This window comes from Desmodus rotundus, chromosome 7 (assembly GCF_022682495.2).
Source record: "Desmodus rotundus isolate HL8 chromosome 7, HLdesRot8A.1, whole genome shotgun sequence".
Lineage (NCBI taxonomy): Eukaryota > Metazoa > Chordata > Mammalia > Chiroptera > Phyllostomidae > Desmodus > Desmodus rotundus.
Window position 1 is genome coordinate 4,598,968 of NC_071393.1, and position 24,019 is coordinate 4,622,986.

The 24,019-nt window shown below is 39.6% G+C and overlaps 1 protein-coding gene across 1 annotated transcript in view; it reads right to left on the minus strand.

The window, feature by feature from the left end:
- PPTC7 (protein phosphatase targeting COQ7) overlaps window positions 1–23,653 on the minus strand; it is a 37,249-nt gene extending 13,596 nt beyond the window's left edge. Inside the window, exons 1-2 of the mRNA XM_024566759.4 lie at window positions 23,120–23,653; window positions 2,372–2,551 (exon numbers count right to left, since the gene is read on the minus strand). Of these exons, the coding sequence (XP_024422527.2) occupies window positions 2,372–2,551; window positions 23,120–23,351 (412 nt within the window). The 5' untranslated portion in view covers window positions 23,352–23,653. The remainder of the gene's footprint in view (window positions 1–2,371; window positions 2,552–23,119) is intronic.
- Between the last annotated feature and the right edge of the window lie 366 nt (window positions 23,654–24,019).

Below are 24,019 nucleotides of genomic sequence, written 5' to 3' on the forward strand. Positions count from 1 at the left end.
GGGTGTCTGAGAAAATATACGAGGGGGGACACACAAAAAATCTGGAATTATCTTCTGGAGAGTGGGCCCCTTGTAGTACAGGTTTCCCCCACTAGGTGAGTATTCTAGGAGCCCATCTGTATCAGTGCACCAGCTGGTGTCATTGTGAGAGGCTGTGTTTGGCTTCAGAGAATTTTTTTTTTTGAAGACTCTCAATGCTTTGCCCATTTCATGATGGGTGATTTATGAGTGCACCTGCCCACACCATGCTGAATGTTCAGAAGTTTTTGACCAAAGAACAGCATAACCCCCATGCCCCACCCTCTCACCCCAAGTGACTTTTTTTGTTTCCCTGAGCAATTTTTTTTGTTTCTCCCATGAAAAAAAGTCCTTAAAGGGAAACATTTTGCTGATGTAGAAGAGGTGAAACAAAAAACAGCAAAAGCACTAAAAGGCATCAAAATTGATGAGTTCAAAAACTGTTTTCAGCAGTAGGAAAACGTCTCCATAGGTGTATTGCATCAAATGGAGAGTACTGTGAAGGTGACTGAAGGTTAAACATGTAAGAATACACACACAATTTTTTAATAAATAAATTCCAGGGTATTTTGGGGTACCCCCCTCATATGTCAACAATTAGCCTGTGATGCCAACCCAATTCTAAAAGCAGCTAGATATTCTCAAGATATAAGTGGTTACTGCTATCAGTTTTCCCTTTGTGTTGGTAGTGTTATAGGCTTTTTAGCAATTGCTGGATTAAAAAAAATATTACCTAATCTTATAAATTATCATTATTTGCAATTATATCTGAGGTTCAGTAAAACTCAGCAGTTTACCTCTGTAAAAGGCTATCTGTTAGATGGTGTTCTGCAATGTCCTCTTTTCCCTTAACAACATATTTCTGAGTGCTCAGGAAGCTTTAAGTCCACTCCTTTTCATACACACAGAAGGAAGGCAGGCAGGGAGAGAGGGAGGGAAAAGGGAAGGGAAGGGGGAAGGAAAGAGGGAAGGGGAGGGGAGGGGAGGGAAGACAAAACAAAACAAAACAAACACCAGGGTCTCTCCACTTAACATATGAAGCAAGGGGTCAGGTTAAGTGGCTTGCCCTAAGTCATAGGGCAAGTTGACAGAGAGGTGCTAGAAATAGAATCTGGGATGTTTCACTAGGCCAGGCAAGCTCCAAATTGCATGTCCAAAATAGCAGATTAAGACAAAGTGGTATACTGAAACCTCAAGGCCAAGATTTTTCTTCAGTTAGAAAGAAAACAAGCTGATTAATCACAGCACAAAGAAGACAGAAGACGGCAGCAACATGATGAAAAGAACCCCTTCTTAAGAAGGATTTTAGTTGAAGGCAAAATTCTACAGTGGGAGCTCTCCATTAACACTGAACAGAGGCTGATTTTAAATGTGGATGGTGACTGGGAGGGAGGGCCTTCTAGTAACCAGAAAGATGCTGGCAATTGGCAGAAACTTAGTAACACCCTTTTTGAAAGTCTGCTTAGAAGGCTGGGTAAGTTGTTGGGTAAGTTTCCAGGAATCCATTTAACAAATAAATGTAGAAGATTGGCCAAAGGATGGGCCATTAGCATACCAGATAAACACTAGGTACTTGTACATTTTCTAATACAAGATTAACAGGGATCTATTTTGTGCCATGCTATTTCACTGACTAATCAGCTAATTGCTATTTATTAGTCTGGGATATATATCTGCAACCTGAACTCCCCATAGGTAATCAACTGAATTTTACATGCCAGACCTCATCCCTTTCTTCCTTCCTTGGAAGAACTACTATCCTGAATTATACAATCATTTGCTTTTCTTTTTTTCTTTCTTTTTTTTTTAATCATATTTTAGAGTCCCAAACAATAGAGTTTTACTTTTTTATTTTTCTAAACATGAAATAATATGGAATCAGACTCTTAGGTGGTATTCTGCAATGTCCTCTTTTCCCTCAACATGGTCCTGAGTATTGCATGCAGCTTTAAATTGTTCCTTTTCTAAATGCATTTTTCTACTATAAATGGACTTCTAGGTGCTTCCTGGTTTTCTGCTATTATAAGCAATGCTACCATGAACATTATTGTACCTACTCTTTGATACACAGATGTGTAAGAGTTTCTCTAGTCTACAGACCTAGAAGTGGAACTGCGGGGCATACTGTTCATGTTTAACTTTATTCTGTAATTCCAAATTATTTTCCAAAGTGGCTGTACCTATTTATATTCTTTCCAAAAGCAGTAGTATTTTGTAGGTAAGTATTAAGTATTTGATAGCCTCTCTATCAAACTATGCTGAAAGCTAGGCTGGTTAAGTAATTTTCTTGGTTTTGTTGTTAACCATCTCCTGGGCATCTTTAGAAAGGAAAACACAAAGGATATCTACTTACCAAGCAAAGGTACTTTATTTTGCAGCAACTCACAGTAGCTTGTGGTGAGGATTCCAATGGGATTACTCGGGACAAACCGTCCTTCTTTTACTAACCGTTCACATGTCCGCATTAAAGTCCCTGAGAACTGAGATGGATCAACTCCATAGTCTCTCCATCCTCCTACACCATCTGCAACCCCTAAAAAAAAAAAAAAATTACATTTAAAGGATGTCCTTACCAACTTCTCAGGAATTTCTACTCATCATCTCCTGACAGTTCATTTTACTACATACCAATATACATATACACCCTAAAATTCAGAATAAAAAGTGCTCAAGGTTGATGTATCATATACTAATACTCCTAAGCCATATTCTCTACTTAGAATTTGATTTTTCATATATTGATGAACAAACATGTGAGCTACCACAGGGTGGCATTGCCTACCAGCCAAGAGTTCTATTTTAGAAGGACTCATCTTTGTATTGAAGCATGTGTTATTAATTTTGTTGTATTTTATAAGAATGAAAAAATGATTTTTTTTTTAAAAAAAAGCACTGATGCTAGTGACAATGCAACTGACCCAGAGTTTGCAATAATTAAGAATACCAAAAGTGGCAAACTTCCAAATTCAAATATTAGTCAATAACTGTAAAATAAAGAACAAAGTTAAGAATCTATCCCATTCAATTTCCTCTCCCCTCAGAGACAACCACTATCCTGTACAGGGCTAAGATTTCCAATGGGGCTGATCCGAACTGAGATGTGCTCTAAGTATAAAGTATACCCTTCATTTTGAAAGCTTGGTATGAATAAAAGGGTAAACTATATCATTAATTTTTATACTGATTGCATGTTGAAATGATATTTGGGATATAATGTGCTAAAGGGAATACATTAATAATTTTACTTGTTACTTTTTATTTTTAGTTAATGTATATAGAAGGAAATTTAAAATGACAATGTGTGGCTCACATTATGTTTCTACTGGACAACACTGGTATAGAGATTTTCATGAGCACCTAGGGCTGTTGATGAGTTCAACGTGTGTAAGACTCCTTTATCAAGAGGAAACTAGTTGTTCAACATTAAAATCATCTGTGTACTAAATTTAAAAAAACTGAGAGAAAAAATGTCAGACATATAATTAAGGTTTTTAAAGACCATATGTGAATCTTTCTGGAAGAATCTATATGTAATACTAGCCCTGGCTGTTGTGGCTTGGTAAATTAAGTGCCAGCCTGCAAACTGAAAGGTTGCTGGTTTCATTCACAGTCAGGGCACATGCCTGGGTTGCAGGTGGGCTGGGGGCATGTTAGAGACAACCGATCAATGTTTGTCTCGCACACTGATGCTCCTCTCCCTCTCTTGCTCCCTCCCTTCCCCTCTCTCTAATAAAGAAAATCTTTTGTTTTTAAAAAGAAATATTAATAGTAGTTGTTTTGGAAATAAGGGGCTAAAAGCCATCAATGAATAACTGGGAGATTTTAGTTTTTATTTCATACTGTTCTATATTATTTGCAGTTTATTTTTATGTGAGCATGTATTGATTTTTATAATTAAAATATTAAGAATTTTATATCTTTTAAGGACTTCTGAGCATAAAACATACTCCCTACATATACATTTACATCTTTTATACATTCAACTCTGACACACATTTTAAAGAACGTATTTGGTACAAAAGTAGGAGAGTGCCTGTATAAGCATTCCTGAAACACAGGCTTAATGTGAAATGAACACATGAAAATATTTTTCTGATGATGGCATTTATCAAACAGAAATGAAACATACCCTAAGAAAAAAATAAGAGGAAACAGGATTGGAAGACAGTAAAGTGGGTAGCAAATAACATTATTACTGGAGCAGCAACTTCCCCCACCTTATGTGGCCAACCAATAAGCAAAAATTTCACTCTGGGGCAATTCCACATTAGTTGATCAGATGGGATGTCTGGGATTTGTTTCAAAATAATAGGGTTGAGGGGTTGAGGGGAGAATGATGGAAGAATGTATGAAACAAGATGGCCAAGAATGGGTAAATGAAGCTGAAAAAGGTACACTTATCTTTCTACTTTGATATATATTTGAAAGTTTCATTATACAAAGTTTAAATAGAAATAATGATAATAAGAAAAAAGATCCTTCTGCTACTGTGGAGAGCCAGAGTGGAAGAAGGGATGAGTCAGGAGTCCCAGCTGCTCAGTTGTGAAATGGAAATGGTAGTGGTACAGTTAACAGAGCAGGGATTTAGGATCCGGTGTAACAAAAGGACTTACAAGTGAACTGGGTGTGGTGGGGGTTAAGGGCAGCAGTGATGGGGGAAAGAGAAGCACCAAGGATGACAAGTGTACCCTACCATGAAGTAGTATCACTTTTTTTCGTTTTTGAAGCAACTGGGTGGAAATTCTTAAGAGAATTTAAGGTAGTTTACTTAACAGACACTGCTTTTGAGGAATTCTTGTATCATTAGGGGTAAGATTTCACCAAGTTTTTAAACGCAACAATTTGTGTTAAAGAACAGAATGCAATTACAATCTTTGCAAGTCCATCTGATGAATCATTCATTCTTTTCATACTGCCTGCTCGAGGAAAGAATTTATTCTTAACCAGTCTCTGATCTAAGAGTCACAATTAACTTTAAATACGAACTGGTTTATCTACAAATGCCCTTCACAAGAAAACCATTAAAATCTGAGATAATATTGAGAGTTGATTCTGGCACTCACTAAATAATCTGTCAGCAGGTTATAGAGTTTGACCTGACACAGCCCTTCAACATAATCAGGTTTCTCCCAGAATAGAGCACAACCTTTCAGGCACCTGTTTGCTTTTATAAGGGAAAAAGAACTCAGGCAAAACTCCTTTGGCTAAATCTCTTTAGGGGAAAAGGAGAGTCAAAAAGCATATAAACTTTTTAATAAAGTTGGGGGGGAGCCTTAGCATACATATATAATTTATTTAAAAAGAACAAGTTACATAACGTGAAGAGTCATATTTGGGATTAGAACAGGCTAAAACTAGGAAGCTTTCAATGTGTACATTTGAAACCTAGTTTAATCCATATTAGGCAATTATTTCTACAAGGAAATTTATGTTTCCTCTTTTGCATAAGCAAAAGCTTCAATCCACAAAGAGAACACCTTTTAAACAGTGGAACTGATCCAGATATAAAGGGAAATTTCATTTAGAGGTAAAGAAAACCACTGTTAAGTGAGAGGTTGCTTAAGATACCAAAGATATCAGACAGCAAAGGTAAAAAAAATATCCCTAAGAGCAAATGGAGGCCAGAGAACACTAGTAAATAGAGGGCTGAGGGAGATACATCCTGCCTCTGAGAAGCTCACCTTCTAGTGGGCAGCTAGACCACTCACTCACAAATGGCTCCCATTAGTGCTGCTACAGAAGGGTCAAGAGCAAGTAGTTAATGCTTATGGGCACTGCGGGAATGGAGCAAGATGTGATTCACTCAGGAAGTGGCTAACTTACCCTGGAAGGTAAGTTAGATTTCCACAGACAGGGAAGAGTAATGAAAGGAAAAGAATGGCAGACAATTAGGTGTAGCTGGGGCCTGGGTGAGAGGGGAGAAGTTGGAATATGGAGAGCAGTAGCTGAAATTGTGGGGGGCCCAAAATTGCAGACCAAGAACTTTAAGCTTTATGCTATTGACCTGTGCTATCCAATATGGGAGCCACTACCCACATGTGGCTATTGAGTTTGAAACATGGTTAGCTTGGATTGAGATGTGCTGTTAAATGTAAAATATACTCTGGATTCCAAAAACATAGCACACCACCCCCACCCCACCCCCCAAAAAAAGAAAAGAAAATGTCTTAGTAATATTTTTTTTTTCCTGAAAGATTTTATTGTATTTATTTGTAGAGAGCAGGGAAAGGAGGGAGAAAGAGAGGGAGAGAAACATCAATGTGTGGTTGCCTCTAGCGTGTCCCCAACTGGGGACCTGGCCTACAACCCAGGCATGTGCCCTGACTGGGAATCAAACCTGTGACCCCTTGGTTCACAGGCCAGCATTCAATCCATTAAGCCACACCACCCTATACTGAACATGTTGAAATACCTTAGATATATTGGATTAAATAAATAAATTGAAATTAACTGTATTTTCTTAATGTGGACACTAGAAAATTGAAGATTACATATGTAGTTTACAGTATATTTCTACTGGACAGAGCTACTATAGATAATAAAAAATCAACAAGGTTTCTAGGAACAAGTGATATAATCCAACATACATATATGTTTTTTAGCCTCACCTGAGGATATGTTCATTGGTTTTAGGGAGAGAGAGGAATATTCACATAAGAGAGAAATGTTGATTGCTCACCTCCCACATGTGCCCCGACAGGGGATCAAACCCGAACAGGTATGTGCCTTGACCAGGAATTGAACCCGCAAACTTTTGGTTTATGGGATGATGCTTCAACCAACTGAGCGACCCAGCCAGGGCTCACTCTATAGTTTAGAAAAATATTCCTGATAGCAGAGAGAATGGGTGGGAGAGGTAACAGGTAGAGTCAGCTGCATGATTTTAGGTTAGAGGTATTGAGACAAGTAGAATAGACAATCACTGGAAATACAAAAGACACCTGGGCTCGATTATGAATAGGTTTTGTATCACTAGGTTTCTGAATTTCAAGAATCAGTACTGAATAGATGATTCTCCAATTAGGAAGAGGGTGGAAATGCCTTCAGAAGATTTTGAATTCTTTCTCCAGTGCTCTGAGTTTCAGCTGCTAGCAGGGGATTTTTGAGGAAATGTTCTGTATAAAGTCAGGAATTACCGTGCCTACAGCAGCGAAGGCAATCAGAGCCAGATCTGACAAAGATCTGAAATTGACACGAGGGGTGGATGAGATGTTCAGGGAGAGCAGAGAGAGCAGTAAATTCTAGAAGTGAATTCAAGGACATCTTATCTTAGGAGTGAGAGTTCCTGGCCCAAAGGCTCATTTGTGAACTGCATTCTTACTTGGCACATCAAATTACAGTCACAGATATGATGACTGATTAAGTTTAAGGATCCAGTTTGTCAGAATGATACAATTTCTTTCATGGGGATGTAAAGTACAGTATAGGAAATGAAGTAGCCAAAGAATTTATATACCCATGGACATGAACAGTAGTGGGGGGATTGCTTGAGAGAGTAGGGGGCACTGGGTGGAGGGGAGCAAAAGGGAAAAATCAGGACAACTGTAATAGCATAATCAATAAAATATAATTAAAAAGATAAAAAAGAAAACAATTTCTTTAGACGTGAAGAAAGATGCAGCTGGAAGGTGGCCTGAGTTAACTGGAAAGGCTTCGAATTCCAAGATAAAGAGTTTGCATTGAATGGAGAAGCTATTTCCTTTAATTCACTGTAATCGTTTTATGTCTCCATTAACAACATTCTGTGGCACACAATCTAGTTTAAGTGTTTCCTTTGACCCAAAATCCAATTAAAACCATTATCAGATTAAGATAATGGTTACATATCTGAAATAGTTAAGCCAAACGACCTAAAGGAAACTATAAGGCACAAAAGTTTCCTTTAGTTGTACCATTTATGTGGAAATGTCAGTTTTATGAAATAATCAGCTAGAAAATATTTATGATTTTTATATAATATTTTATGTTTTCCATGGACTTTTTTTTCAAAGCAAAAGCAAAAGTACCACCCAGAGTCTCTCCAGCACTGTGCCCCATCATCAGCTATCACTGTGAGGTCTCCATTCTTCTTAAACCCTCCCAACTACATGGATCTTCAGATTGAAATGCATTAGTTACAAAGCCAACACTTTCCAGAAGAAGGTGATGCTCAGAGAGTAAATACTCAATTTCAATTTTATATAAGCATCAGTGAAGAAAAATTTGGCTGACATAATTTCAAATATTAAGCAGTACTCTAAGGTAACAACAGCTTTATTCCTGCATCTTTGATGATCTTGAAGCATTTTACATGGAGACTCACCCTCTAATGAAGAAAGACGGTTCTATAGGGATTGTTTTTCCATCCTATCTATTAGGATAGGTACTTCATGGTGAATTGAAACTCCACAGGAGAAACTGAGTAAGAATCTGGTTGGATCACAAGAGTTGAATAATAAAAGTCACATGAGACCCTCTGTACTCAGAGGGATAAGAATCTGGTTTTATACTTTCTGCAGCAAGTGTTCATCTAATGAGGCAGCTGGTCAAGCAGTATTTATCGCAATGCCACAGCTGGCTTCTTTTTAGATGCCGAGGATCTTCTTCAAACCTATAATCTAGTGTTCTCAAAGTCAACCTTATTTGTCTAGAGGCATCACAACATGAAGCTTTATAACTAGAGAAAAATGAGATCGGAGTATAAATTCAAGTTCTATCCAATGGGAACAGACCACATTTGTATCAACATTTCTGAAGCCTCAACTATTTCACTCCCCTGTGATTCAGGACTGTGAAATGTATCTGCAAATAATTACCCCAAAGGGAATAAAAAGTAGGATACTGAAAAAATGTACTCAACAGTTGAGTTCTTCAGAAAAGTACAATTTGCTTTGACTAAGAGTCCTTTCAGTCCTCTGGAGGTGAAATTTTATAAATTATGTTCTTCTTGCCGTAACAAGCAAGTGATATATTTCCTTTGCAAGAAGTTTCTCCAAAGCAACCACTGTATTAATCACAATGAAACCTACATCTTCTCATTCTCCAGAGACCAAGTCTATGTCAAGAATTCAAGATCTCAGCAATATAGCTAACTCAAAAGCTGAGGCAATGAATGTGAAAGGATGGAAAGGAAGAAAGGTTGAACTTTGTGATAAATGTATGAAAATGGAACCCATAAGCAAAATTCAAATTCTGCTAAATCAAAACAAAACACTGTCCAGGACAGTTAACAAAACTCAAATATGGGCTCAAAGTAAAAATAAACAGTCCATTTTATGATTTAGAATTAGAAACAAAATAGCTATTCCTTGCTAGCTCAGTAAACATGAAATTAATAATTAAGTTAAAATGCACATGCATACATACATACACTCATACCCATTCTCCAGAACACTTCATTAACTAGAGACGGTAACTTCCAGACTATTCTGGGCAGTTGCTTTAACTTAAAAAGCAGTGAAAGAGAATACTGTAAAGAGGATTAAGAAATGATAGCTTGCAGACAAAGAAACTCAAAGTCAACCTTTTAAAAATAAAAGTGTTCTTCTAACTTTAGCTCATTTTTAAAAAAAGATTTTACTTATGTTATTTTTAGACAGAGGGAAAGGGAGGGAGAAAGAGAGGGAGAGAAACATCAACGTGTGGTTGCCTCTCATGCACACCCTACTGGGGACCTGGCCGGCTACCCCCTGACACACATGTGCCCTGACTGGGAATCGAACCAGCAACTCTGTAGTTTGTAGGCAGGCACTCAATCGACTGAGCCACACCAGCCAGGGCTTTAGCTCTAACTTTAACGTGTTCTGGCTCAACTGTGGCTTGGGGACCTTGGTTATCTTACACACTTAGATATGAATCACTGCTTCCCTGACACATAAATTACAGAGTTGAAGGTGAAGTCACAGAAAAGGTCACTTCATTCCTTTGAGATGCAATAGTATCTTCCTGAAATGCTAAATGATGTTAGCAATGCTTTTCTGGACAGGAGGAAGCAACAGAAAAATCATCTGGGGGTCATACGTATGTAAAGTTATGAACCAAGTGTGTTACAGAATTAGGGGCTCCTATTAACACTGATGCTTGTTAGTTTCTAGATATTAGGAAATGTTATATAACACCTAATAATTCAACATTTAAATAAGAAAGTAGTAGTAATTAAAGTCCAGCTATCTGATGGGTGCCTATTTGTATTGGCCCTTTAGATTAAGAGAAAATTCTTCCTCTAGAATTCTGATCTTAAAGGTTAACCTAATATTTGTAACAATTAAACTGCATGTCCTTGACCTAACCCTGAAGAGGATACTATTTACCCCCTGCTTTCTTCACCCCCTTTATAAAAATAAGAGTTGGCCTTTACTAAAATACCACCCTCTGGAAGAGGTTAAGAGTCACATGTTGCCCTGGCTCGAAAGCTGCTGCTGCTTCTTTTTCAAATGAGAACACAATTTCTTTGAATAAGTCATCCAAGTGTAGAACACTTAATTTCTGGACACTGATTATATTTTCCCCACATATTGTTTAACTAATGATCATTGAGTGGTAGGAAAAGTAATTTTTGTCCTTTTTATATTCCACTTTCCCATTTTATGGTAATGAGTACATGTTACCTTCATAGAAGGGATGACAAAAACTATAAATCCAGTTAGAAATATATTTTACATTTACATTCAATAGTAAAGTTATTCAACACATTTTATTCAACATTTCCTATGTGCAAGACATTGTGGCACAAGGCTGCTAAGGGATTACATATAATAAAAGATTTCCATACTCTGGTTTCTCTTCAGATAGTATAATAAATCTTTCAGCTTTTAAAAGATTTCCTGCCCACAGGAACTTAAAATCAAGTGGTAGTGATTGTGGTAAGTGAAGGGGGTTTAGAGAGGTTCAAGATAAATGGCTATAATAAATATTCATCAATAAAAACAAAAGCAAAGAAGATCAGGTTACATTTAGCTGAAAGAATCAGAAAAATACTGAAGGATAGAAACTTGAGTTGTGGGGGAAGAGGTTGAAGAGACAGGCATTTCCGGCCCGTTCCCTGTGATTCTGACTAATATGGATACAGTACAAACACAAGTAATAAAAGTGAGATTGGAGCTCTAAGAGCAGACCCTGCCAGGTAAATACCTATTATACCATTGCCAGGAACTTCTCACCAGCAATCAGCCCAAACAATACACTGCATGAGTTAAGGCTTTTAGGAGGTCCCCAGAAGGAAAGGGCTGGCCTAAGGCCACCAAAGCCACTGTTGCCCACTGACTAGTTCAATAAGGCTTAATGAGGCCTTCATTTGCTTTAATTAAGGGGCTTTGCTCAATTATTAGCCTAAGAATAGCTAATAATTAAGTAGTAGTCAGACTCAGCAAAGATCACCTCAGTAAAACAGTTTAAAATGATAATTTCTGACCTGAAAGGTAGTGTATATACACTGGGCAAGGGCACAGCAGACAGACTTTGGAGTCAGATCTGGGGTCAAATTCTAGCTCCAGCACTAGGTGTCCTTGGTCAGCTCTCTAAGCCTCAGTATTTTCACTCATAAATGGGACTAATAACATGGACATCACAGGGCTGGTGTGAGGAACAGGAATAATGTGTTAACAGTGCCTGCCACAGTGCTTGGCTGGCAGCCAATATGAAATAAATGAATTACACCTGTCCTTAGTAAAGACCAAATAACAGCATGTAGACTAATCTAGCCTGTATCAACCAGAAAAAAAGCCTTTGATCAGTGTTTGTAAGCTGCAAGCTCTGCAATCACTGGTTTGTAGTAATAACCAAAAGACAATTCCCACCCACAGATAGTGTATAAAAGATATGAGTTGTCCATTCATCTTTCCCAGTCACACATCCACCATCATTCAATATTCCATTAAACATCGAAGAGTACCATTTTTCAAGTGCTAAGGGACATATATATTTGCCTCCAAAAAATACGCCAGGAAAAAACAATTCACCTGCATTCTGAAGAAATGTTTTCTTTTCCCAAAATTGACTTCGCAGTAACCTTATTTAACAAATATCTCTTAAATGCCTGCTACCTACTATGGTTTAGACTCAGAAATTTCTCATTTTAAATGGGAAATCTTAAAACAACTAGTAACACATAAACAGGCCTACCCATTTCCTTAGGTCACTACAATAATCGCAGCACCTCTGTCATGACCTCCTGTCTTTCTCCCTCTCTACATGGTGGCCCCCTTCGGGGCTGAGTTTCTTCCCCAAGTGCTGGCCTGGTCCCTGGTACAACGGTTCTCAATTCTTGCGGCACACTGAGATTATTTGAGGAACCCAAGCCTCTCCTCCTAAGCCAGAATGCCCAAAGAGGGCCCGTAGCAAAGAATGAAAACCAAACTGCACAGGTGATTCTAATAAGACTCACTGCCTGAACGTTTCAGGACTTCGTGAAGGCCAGCTAGAGGCAGGCATCCGAACAGCCAGGTGATTCTGCCTCTAAAAGCCTCTAGCATCAAGCAATTACCCATTTTCCATTCCCAAACTTGATCTTTCTTTTGCATTTCCTAATCCGATTAATGGTTGTCCAACCCACCCGCACCTCAAGGCTAGAAACTTTAAGGAAGCTTTCAGATGCAAAATCTCAAAATCAACTTCAATTCCTCTTTCTCTTGGTCCTGTTGATTCTTTGTCTGCAGGCCAACTACTTTCCACTGCCCTAGTTAAAGCCCTTTTTAGCAAAGACTATTTCAGTAGTTCCCTAACAGGTCTTTTGCCTCCCATTCTCCCATTACACACTCTATCAGTCTTTTCTTTTCTTTTCTTTTTTTTTCAAGATTGCTGTGTCCATGTTACTCTTCTGGTCAAATATCTTCCATATACATATGACTACACTTATTTGTACATATAAAAACATTCTCTAGAAGGATACACAAGAAATAACACTAGTTCTTTGGGGAAAAGAACTTTGCATCTAGAAGACCAGAGTGACAGAAAAACTTCAGTGTGTACTCTTTAGAATTTTGAATACCTTTTGAATTCTGTGCCATCTGAACGTGCTGCCTCTTCAAAACAACCAAACTAAACAACAAAAGCAAAAACATCTATATCTTCCTACCAAAACCCAAAACAACACCCAACTTCTTAACAGGGCAATTGTGACCTTCCACAATCTGGTCTCAATCTATTTGCTAACATCAATTCTCAACTGCCCTCCCACCCCCACCCCCACCAGCTCAAACTACTCTCTATAGTTTGGGGAATCTTCTGTGCTGCTGCCGATCCCTCAATCTGGTGGAGAGCCTTACAATTCTCCTCACTTGCCTCAATTTACCTATTTCTCAAGACCTGACTCATGCTTCCACAACACCTAATGTGTGTGTATTCTTTAATACTATTCCTATGTATATGTGCCTTCCCCACCAGATTATGAAACTTCAGGGCTGAAATCTGTTTTGATCTTGGTCTCCACAGCACCTGTCAGGGACTAACAGGAAACAACCACTATGCAATGAATTCAGTTGACTGTACTGAAAAGTTAGAATACCATCACTATGATATACCAACCAACCAGCATAGTAGTGCAAAAAGAGAATGAACTCGTTATCTCATTTCAGAGTAGCACAAGGTATTGTGCCCTGGGTGGAAGCTGGCTACAAGACACTCACTCCTCTGACAGTCAAAAGAAGGCTTGATGACGAGAGCCTTGAAAAGCAGTCTGGAGATGACACAACTACCTACTTCCTTTGCCTCTAACTGGCTGTAGGACACTGGCCAAAACACTTCTCTAAGCTTTAGCTTCCTCATTTGTGAAATAAGGGGCAGGAGGACAACTCTCTCAACAGTACTTTTTCCTAACCTCTAAGATTCTAGGATTCTAAGTCACACTGCAAGAAAAGGGAGCCTGTTTTAACCATGAAGATGTTGTAAAGTTTTTCTCATTTAAGCCTGTAACAGAAAGTCAAGCCAACCATTTTTCAATTTGAAATTCTTATGAAAGTTGTAGATTAGTATTAATTGACCTCAGTGAATTCAAATGATCTGTAAATTAATTTTTATGTGTAGAATCACAAAACACAATAACCTTGTTATCCAAAGGCCACTGATTGATTCTTCAGTGAATTCAGAGTACATGAACAAGAAAAACAATGATAAGATCAAAGTTGCCGCAAAAAACTGAAAGTGGATTTTTTCAAACAACGCACACAGAAGACATTGCTGTTTAGATGATCTCATTTCATAGAAACAGTGATGACCATATTACCAATTAGTGGTCAACCTAGAGGCCACAATTTTCTTGCTCTTATGAAAAGAGCTCAAATCTATTTTATTATTCAAACACAGATGTGAAACAGAAGCACTTTTTGTTTGCTTTATTCAGCACAGCTAACCTTTTGCATCTACCTCAAATGACAGCACAAACTAATCCTGGTAAGCCAAAAAACTTGCTGGATAATGGCATCCTTGAAAGATTAAAATGTACAATCATAGTAGTACAAAGAGAAAGAAATTCCCTTTCTTTTCAAAATAGTCTGTTAATGAGCAAAAGAAGAATCAGTGCATAAATGTGTTGAAATTTGCCTGAGTCAAAATAGTCCTGGGTCCTTCAACAGAAAGCACTCTTTGTAGTAAGTCACTTTTGTAGTCTCTGGCAAAGTTTTTGCAGTCATTCTGTAGTCCTTGGGATTCACACCAACAATTCAATCAATTCTAGAACTGTTCACCAGCAACAAACTTATTCACCTCAAAAATAACTGTTTAAGGTTCAATCCCTGCTTGGGGCATGTACAGGAGGCAACTGATCAATGTTTCTCCCTAATATCAATGTTTCTCTCTCTCTCTCTCAAATCAATAAACATATCATTGGGTAAGGATTTTAAAAAAACTGTTTAAGGCCCTGACTGGTGTGGCTCAGTGGGCAGGGCATCATCCCACAAACCTAAAGGTCAATAGTTCGATTCCCAGTCAGGGTACATGCCTGGGTTGTGTGGCCAGGTCCCCAGTTGGGGACATGAATGAGAGGCAACCAATTGATGCTTCTCTCTCGAATCGATGTTTCTCTCCTTCTCTTCTCCTCTGTCTAAAAGATAAATAAAATCTTTTAAAAAACTGTATAAAAACTTAAGTAAATTTATAAGTTTACTGCCAAATGTGACTGAAAATCAACAAGCTTATTGATGAGGGCAATTTCATAGCAATTACAAAAGTATAAATTAGCATAACCTTTCTGGAGGGACCTATGCAAATATTTATATCAGGGGCCTTGCAAATGTTCATAGTCTTTGACTCTCAGGAACTCCTCTCCAAGGAATTTACCCTAAGGAAATATTCAGATGCAGATATATTTACTCTAGTGTTACTTGTAACAGAAAATTGGAAATAATCTAAGTAACTAAAAATAGAGTACCGGTTAGATAAATTATGGACTATACTTGCAATGAAGTATGATGCAGTTATGCTTATCAGTATGGAAATATACTCAATTTACATTACATAAAATGACATCGCAGAGCAGAATACATATTAACTTGATTTCATTAACTAATGTGTATCATACAATTGTATATACATACAGGCTGAGGAAACCACACCAACTACAGCTGTTACGAATTACAGGGGTTTTTTTCAAATATTTTATTTTATTTATTTTTAGAGAGAGGGGAAGGGAGGGAGAAAGAGAGAGAGAGAAACATCAATGTATGGTTGCCTCTCTCATGCCCCCAGCTGGGGACCTGGCCCGCAACCCTGGCATGTGCGCTGACTGGGAATTGAACCAGCGACCCTTTGGTTCACAAGCCAGTGCTCAATTCACTGAGCCATACCAGCCAGGGCCAGGTGTTTTATATTGTGCTTTTCTGAACATGTGTTAATTTTTTACACACAAAACAAAACCATTTATTTAAAAGCAGTAGACATGGAAGCAGGAAACTCAGGTTCAAGTATCAGCTATGATACTAGCTGTACTGACTTTATTGAGTCAATTTTATAGATGAGGAAACAGACACAGATGAAGTGGAGGCAAGAGCGGTTATTTCATAGTTAAAAGATTAAATAAGGGCCCTGACCCGGTGTGGCTCAGTTGGTTGGGTGTTGTCCTGTAAACCCTTGGAAGGTAGCTAGTTGGATTCCAGGTTGGGGCACATGGCTGGGTTGCAGGCTCCATCCCTGACTGGAGCACATGTGAGAGGTGACTGATCAATGTTTCTCTCGTATATCGATATTTCTCTCCCTCTCTTTCTCCTTCCCTTCCCCTCTCAAAAAATAAATAAAATAGTTAAAAAAATAAAAGATTAAATAAGGTAAAACATAAAAATGTATCGTAAAATTTAAAGCACTATATTAAACACTGATAAGATGAAGCATATTTTGTGTCAGATATTGAATAAGTGCTTAGGAGAAATAGAGTGAAGTCTTTCCCTCTTTAAGAAAAGCTTCTGAACCAATGAATGCATGAATAAGTGGAGCAACAAATAGATGCTTCTCTCAAAATAAATCAATAAATAATTTTTTAAAAATTAAAGAAATGTGTCTGTTGCGCCCCAATCCACCCAAAATCCTGTTTGGGATTTTATTCCAAAGCATTTAGCATCTTTTCTTTTTTTAATTAAAAAAAATGTTTTTAATCCTCACCCCAGGACATATTCATTGATTTTAGAAAGGAGGAGGAGGGAGGAAGGGAGGGAGAGAGAGAGAGAGAGAGAGAAACATCCATGAGAGAGACGAATGTCATTGAGAGAGAAATATCAATTGGTTGCCTCCTGTACGTGTCCTGACTGGGATGGAACCTGCAATCTTCTGGTGCATGGGACAACATTCCAACCAACTGAACTATCTGGCTAGGGATATTTCTTAAATTTTTTAATTAAATTGGAAGAGCTGTGCCTCTTGCCAACTGAAATTTAAATGAGTGCTTTTTAACAGCCCCATACCCTCTGCAGTGGGTCAGCTTTTGCAAAAACTTTTGATTTATCATACAATTCTTTGAATTGTGTGAATTGTTTAATAACAGGAAACAAATGATTTTGGATCTCAGGGGGATAGAAAACTATCAGATTTTTAAAAATATTCAACAACTTCCAAACAAGATAGATCACTAAATTTTATTACTAATGATTTGTATATATAAATCCAGAGCACCGATTCTTAAAATGACATCATAAATTAATACTAACTTTGAATGGGAAAATCACAAGGCACACCATTTTCCAACTGGCTAGAACTTCTGGTTTGAAATGTCAAATTCATTTAGAAAGAAAATACTCTTAACTTACTTTTCCAAAGCATTTTCCTGAAAATGCTGAAACTAAAGGTCCAGATGAGGCCTCTCTAAAAAGCACAGGGACCTATGTAAAATGAATTTGACATTTAGCTTGAATTTGACATAAGCATTTATTCAAAGGACATGGCTGTAGGTCAAATACTCTGACCTGGTGTAGTGCCTCTTGAGTCACACAGGAGTACAAACTCCAGTTGGACATGGTGCAACCATTCAGGTTATGTATTGCCCAGTTTCAGAAAGCAGTGCTAAAGTTCAGGGAACAGCCTCCTCCCTTCAAAGTCCCCTCCACCAAAAATGTAGTCCCACCACAATCAGCTAACATCTGCTTCCTACCTTCTGCTGTAATTTATAGTCCTTCTACAAAAATGTATTTTCTGAAAAGAAAAAAAGTCATGCTTTTAAAATTTATCTACTCGCTCAACAAAAAAGATTCACCTAGAATCTTTTAAGAATATATTAACACACTGAGAGAGAAGCTAGAATTTAGGAAAATTTAAAACTAAGTTTGAGAATCTCTAGACTAAATATTGTGAACAGAAACAATATTGAATGTAAACTGTAACTGAAAAATTTTTTTAAAAAGAAAACTTGTAAAGGGAATAAATTTTATTCATAGTTTGATTTCTTCAAAAAAAAATTGTGAACAAAGGTAAAATAGCTCTGATAGTATAACAAATGAGGAAATGACTTTAAAAACAATATGCCTTATAAGAACCTACAAAAAGTACAATATATCTATATAGCAAACTGAGAAAAGTATCATGGAGAATTTTAAAAAATAAACAGCAAAATTCTACTATCAATCAACTCTGTAATCTTATTATAGAATGACAGAACAATCAGAAAAGTAAGACAGCGGCTAGTAACTTTTTTTTTTGGCCAGTAGGTTCTTAAACCCTGCTGCCTCTACGAATCCTAGAAGTCTCTTTTAATAAATCTATAATTCTCACACTGAGACTGAGGTGGGGGTGGGGTGGGAGTAGAGGGTTTGAGCAAAAAAGAGAAAGAGAAAAAACTCATGGACACAGATAATAGAGTGGTGACTGTAGGAGGGTGGGGGAATGGAGGGGGTGGAGAAGGGTATGTGGGGGTGGGGATAAATGGTGATGGAGGAGAGTTGCCTGGGGGGTGATGAACATACTATACAGTATACAGATGATGTGTTGTAGAATTGTGCACCTGAAACCTGTAGAATTTTGTTAACTGGTGTGTCACCCCAATGCGTTCAACAAAAAGGAAAAAAATAAAATAAAAAATTAAGTACTGCCCATCTTAGGATTTACATAACTGATTGTTGCTGTTTTAAAAATATTTCCCTTGTATTAAATAATTGCATTAGAACTATAAAAAATGTATTTAAAAGTATATTCCTCATAAAGTTAGAGTTACAATATAACTGGAAAATTCTATTTGTAAGTATACACCCAAGAAAATGGAAAATATATGTTCACATAAAAGCCTGTACATGATTGTGTCATAGTAGCACTATTCACAACAGCCAAAAAGTGAAAACTAACCAGTGTCCCTTAATAAATGAACAGAAGGTGGTATATCCATACAATGCAATATTATTCAGCCATATAAAGATATGAAGTACTGATACATACTACAATGTGGGTGGAACCTTTAAAATATACTAAGTGAAAAAAGCCAGACACAATGCATCAGATATGATATGATTCCATTTGCAGGAAATGTCCAAACAGGTGAATCTACAGAATCAGAATCTATTTTCTGTTGCCAGGAATTGAGAAAGGGGAGGTTGGGGAATGACTTCTAATGGGTCTAAGGGAATTTCTTTTGGGGTGATGACTGTGTTTTGAAACTAGTTAATGGTTGTGGTTGTGCAACCTTTTGAATATACTAAACACCACTAAATTTTTTTACTTTGAAAGGTGAGTGACATGGTGGGTGAATTATGTATCTTAATTTAATAACAATAAGGCTGAAATCCAGCTGAGGGAAATTCCGAAGAGGACTTCTTAAAAGGCTGAAGTTAGTGCCCATACACACTCTCCCATGGTGACTACTTTGTTAAAAGGACAACTCACTTTCAGATTTAGAGGTTCTACCTAATACACACTGAAATTATCATGACTGTTGGAAAACACCAAATTCTCACCTATTCACCTCCTAAATAAAATTTTGACCTTGACATTGTACATGTAATCCTTATACCTTACAACAACTACTTTTAAGACTGAAGTTACTCACAAAAACTTTACTTGGCCACAATCCTGGCAACCATCAAAATCAGATCCAAAGGCTAGAATATTAAACTGTTTTCATTTTTTTCAAGGTTTCAAGTTATCAAGCTTAAATAAATATCCCACAGTTTTATAAGAATTTTTTTACAATTCAATATTAACATGTCATAGACCATGCTGCCATTTTTTAAAGAAGTGATTTCAGCAAACTGAGTTTAGTATGCAGGAGCTTTGTCGCATTTTAATTATGAATCACAGAGAATAAAGAAGTTGTACACACACACACACACACACACACACACACACACACACTCCCTTAAGCAGGAAAAGCATTAGAAGGACAAACAGTACCAGAAGACAGACGGGTTTTGAATTCACCTATCTTGTCAAGAAAACTTAACCAGTGTTATAAGGGAAAGGACTAGAATGGGAGTCTTGGTGCTAGTCCTCGTTCTGCCATTAGCTAGTGCAGTAACCTTAGCAATGTCATCTGACCCTCTGTAGGCCTGTGTTTTCTCATCAGTAAAATGAAAGAACTGGACTCCAAGGTTACTAAGTCTTACAACTCTCAACAGGCTTTGATTCTATTGTTAAGTAGCTTAGGGCTGTAGGAGGCCTAGTACTGACACACCAGGCAGCTCTGATATTTTTGTGGACTTGGGCATCCGTACCTACAGAGTAAGAGAACTACTAACTACACAGAAGAAAGAAAAAGAGAAGTGCACATAGTTCCTGCTGGTTCTTGTTTACTCCTGTTGGACCTAATAAAGAGAAAGCACCTTGGCCCATTTTCCAGGGGACAGGAGTGGTTTCCATGTCTCACCACACCCATCATAGTTGGTTTTTCCTAAAAGAAATCCAGTGGGAACTCTACAAGAATGCTGTCAAGGACCAAGTACTTTTAGTCACTGCATGACTAACAGGATAGATCAAATCTAAATTAAAGAAATAAACAGCTTTCATTCCATAGTCAAGTAGCCCTAGATGACCAGCGAGTTCCACAGATACTTAGCAATAAACAATGTCCAAAGAAAATGAATTATCTATAGATAATATAACTTTCAACATAACTTTATTATTCAACATAACCTTTTGAATAAAAGTTACAACTCCAACTTCCAGAGTAAAAAAAGCAGTATTAAAAACTTGCTAAGACTCACCCTGGCTGGTGTGGCTCAGGGGACTGAGTGCCAACCTGCAAACCAAAGGGTGGCAGGTTTGATTTCCAGTCAGGGCATGTGCCTGGGTTGTGGGCCAGGTCCCTAGTAGGGGGTGTGCAGGAGGTAACCACACATTGATGTTTCTCTCCCTTTTTTTCTCCCTCCCTTCCTCTCTGTGTAAAAATAAATAAAATCTTAAAAACAAAAAACTCCCTGAGATTCATAACCTCTTTCATAGCAAGAGATAATCAGACCTGTGATGACAGAAGTCACCATCATACTTTCTGGTTTGTGGGAGCCAAAGATCAAATGAGGCCAACTCAGAAGTTGTTTCAGGTGGCTTCCAAGATGGCCTTCCAGAAGAGCTCCTCCAAAACAACAGGACAGTCCTATAGAACCTGTCTCCCCCTGACTCCCCCCACCCCCACTTTAAACATGGCTCTGGCAAATATGGCTGAAGATGCCCGGCAGCACTCCTTTCAGGAGGGCTACAGAGCTGTGGTTCTTAACCCGCTCCCCATGCAAGGGCCTCTCGGCAGTACATGGATGGACTTCATGGGCTCAGTGAAGTCCCCCAATGAGCCCTTGGGCACTCGAAAATTCTCAGAGGCTGTGAGCCAGGGGAAGCTATGAACCACTAGTTTACAGCCAGATATAAAACAGACATCTACTGGAGGTGCCCATATGAATAAGACAGGAAGTAATGCCTGTTATTCGAGGTGCAAATAACAAAGGGTGCCGTCATTTCAAATCAAAAGGAAACAAAAAAATATGATCTGATGGTCAGAAGTCCTTAAGAGTCAGAGAGTCCACTCCCTTTATCCTCTAGTCTAAATGAGGAAAATGAGCTGAGGGACTCTTGCCCAAAACCACAGATCACAGGGCTCCTGAGTTGCAAAGCTGACCACCAAACTAGGCCAGGTTTCTGTCAGGGTGGAATGTTTATACTTTTTTTTCTGAATGACTTTGACCAAAATTTCACAAATCTTTCTTAAAAGCCAGAACATGGCAGATTTATAAGGGGGAACTTAGTGGCTCACGATCCCCTATCCTACTGCACTACGACTGCAATTTGAAAACACGGCACAGGTTACAAACTCATTTAGTGAAGTGCTTCTAAATGTAATGGAGAAAGACAGCCACCGACAGCCCTCTTAAAAAGATACTGAGGCAGGGTCAAACTGACTTCAGATTTGTAGGATTTCAATCTGCAAGCTCCTCAACCTTCTGAGAAGTCTGTGTCTGTCTTTCTCTTTTGAAGTTAACATCAAGAGTGTTGCCTAGAACAACAATAAAATTAAAAAAAATGTTGCCTAAATATTAAATGACTTTTTCAACCCAGTTAATGGGGTCATTCATAAATTAAACTGGGAACCACCTCTCCAGTTTCACATCCACAATCATTACATGTAGTAGAAGCAAAGATAATAGGCAGTTACTCTGACATCAAATTAAAAAGTAATTATTGTCATAAAAAGTTACAGTACCATTTGTTCCACTGCCAAACTTTGTTTCAGCATATGAAATTTAAAGTAATCAAAAACTCAATCTCACCTGAGAAGTGAAACCAAAGTGACATTTGAATCCAAGTTCAATGACAGCACGTCCTTCAACTTCAAAGTGCTTTATTAACAGAGATTTAAGGGCATATGATTCTATGCTGTATACGCTGTCTCTAAAGACATCCATTCTGGTACAGTCTGTGACTTACATTTAGCCCTTTCTGCAGGCTCCCATCCTACTCTCCCACTGCCAAAGGCAGAACTGGAATAGGCCTTGGGAAGCACCTGTGGCCCGGAAGTCTACCCAATTCTCAAGGGTTTCTTGGCTGCAGTCTAGAAGATTTGACCATTCTATTTTGGGTCAAGGAGACTCTCTTCTACCCCAGGTGACCTCAAGTGGGCCAAGATCAGTTTCGGATAACGCACTGCGAGTGTTCTTGCACCAGGCCCGGGGCCCCCACTGTGAGACCCAGGAAGGAAAAGGATGGAGATCTGGTCACAATCGAGGTGGCGAAAGAATGCCGCTGGGCTGTGTGCTGGGGATCCCGCAGCCCCTGGCCGGGCTGTGGCGTCAGGAACACGCGAAGCAGCAGGGATCCCCGGGACACGCAGAGGGAGGGAGGAGGAAGAGAGTAAGAGCGAGCTTAGGAGCCTGCAGGTGTCGCGGGACGGGGAGGGGGAAGGGAACGAGGTCGTCCAAGGCTGGCACGGCCAAGTGACTAAGAGTGCGGCTCTGAACTCGAACTGGTCACCTTCTCAGGCTTTGTGACCTTGAGCACGTGGCTTGACCGCTCTGCGCCTCAGTTTCCTCATCTCTAAAATGGGGGTTGGTCAGGCGGAAAATGAACCTCGGAGCGCTTGGCACGGCGCCTGGCACATAGTAAGAGCGCCCTACGTGTGAGCTACTATTGGCTCCCGGGCTCCTCTCGCTGCCCAAAGCGAAGGGGGAAGCCCCGAGCAGGGGAGTCCCGAAGAGGCGGGTCCCGGGCTGGGGTGAGAGACCCGGTCCAGGGCACTCACCGAGGACGTCCGCTGAACGGTGTCGGGCCACGAAGCACGCGTCGTCCCCGTAGCACGCACCCTTCTTGAGGAGGCCCTTACGGAAGTCCTTGCCAAAGCCGCAGCCGGCCGTCACCAGCCCGTAGTCGCCGCCGCCGCTGGCACCGCCGCCTCCGGCCCTGGGGTCGGTCTGCGAGAGGCCGCCGAGCACGGCGCGGGCCACAAGCCGCCCGTACGAAAGGACAGAGAACATCGCCGCCGCCGCCCCCCCGAGGAGGCGGGGGGCACGGGGAGCAGGAGGACGCGGAGGCCCGGAGCCGGCTCTCTCCTCAGCCGCAGCAGCGCCGCCGCGGGGGCGCTCCTCAGGGCGGCGCGCAGTCGCTGCCGCCGCCCCTACCCGACGCGCGGGGCCTCGCACACGCTCCGCCGCTCGCACCGGAGCCAGAGCGAGGTCAAAGCCGGTGGCACCTCCGCCTCAGCCTGAGTGGTGTCCCGGCTGCAGCCACCGCTGCCGCCGCCATCTTCCGCTCCACTAGCGTGTTCCGGGCAGCGCCGGGAGCACCGCCCCCTCCTTGGGCACGCCCGTAGCCCCGCCCACTATTCACGGCTTATGCATAAGCCCCGCCCCCTGGGCTGGATGCCCTATACAGTCACCGAGGTCGAGTGTGCGCAGAGGGTGTAGAGGCAATGTCTCCTGGGAGTTGTAGTCGCTTTTTACTTTACTGCCTAGTGTCTAGGACTTCAGAGGATTCCGTAGACTTGGGACTGAAGTTAGAATTAAGGTGGCCGTTTGAAAATTTTGTACCGTTTTAACCATATCCTTTAAAGGCTCTTGTTTCAAGTAACGCCACCATTCCTTTAAAGAAAAACCTGAAAGAAGCTAAGAGCAGGTCAGGTAGTATTTTTCGGTAGTATGTAAAT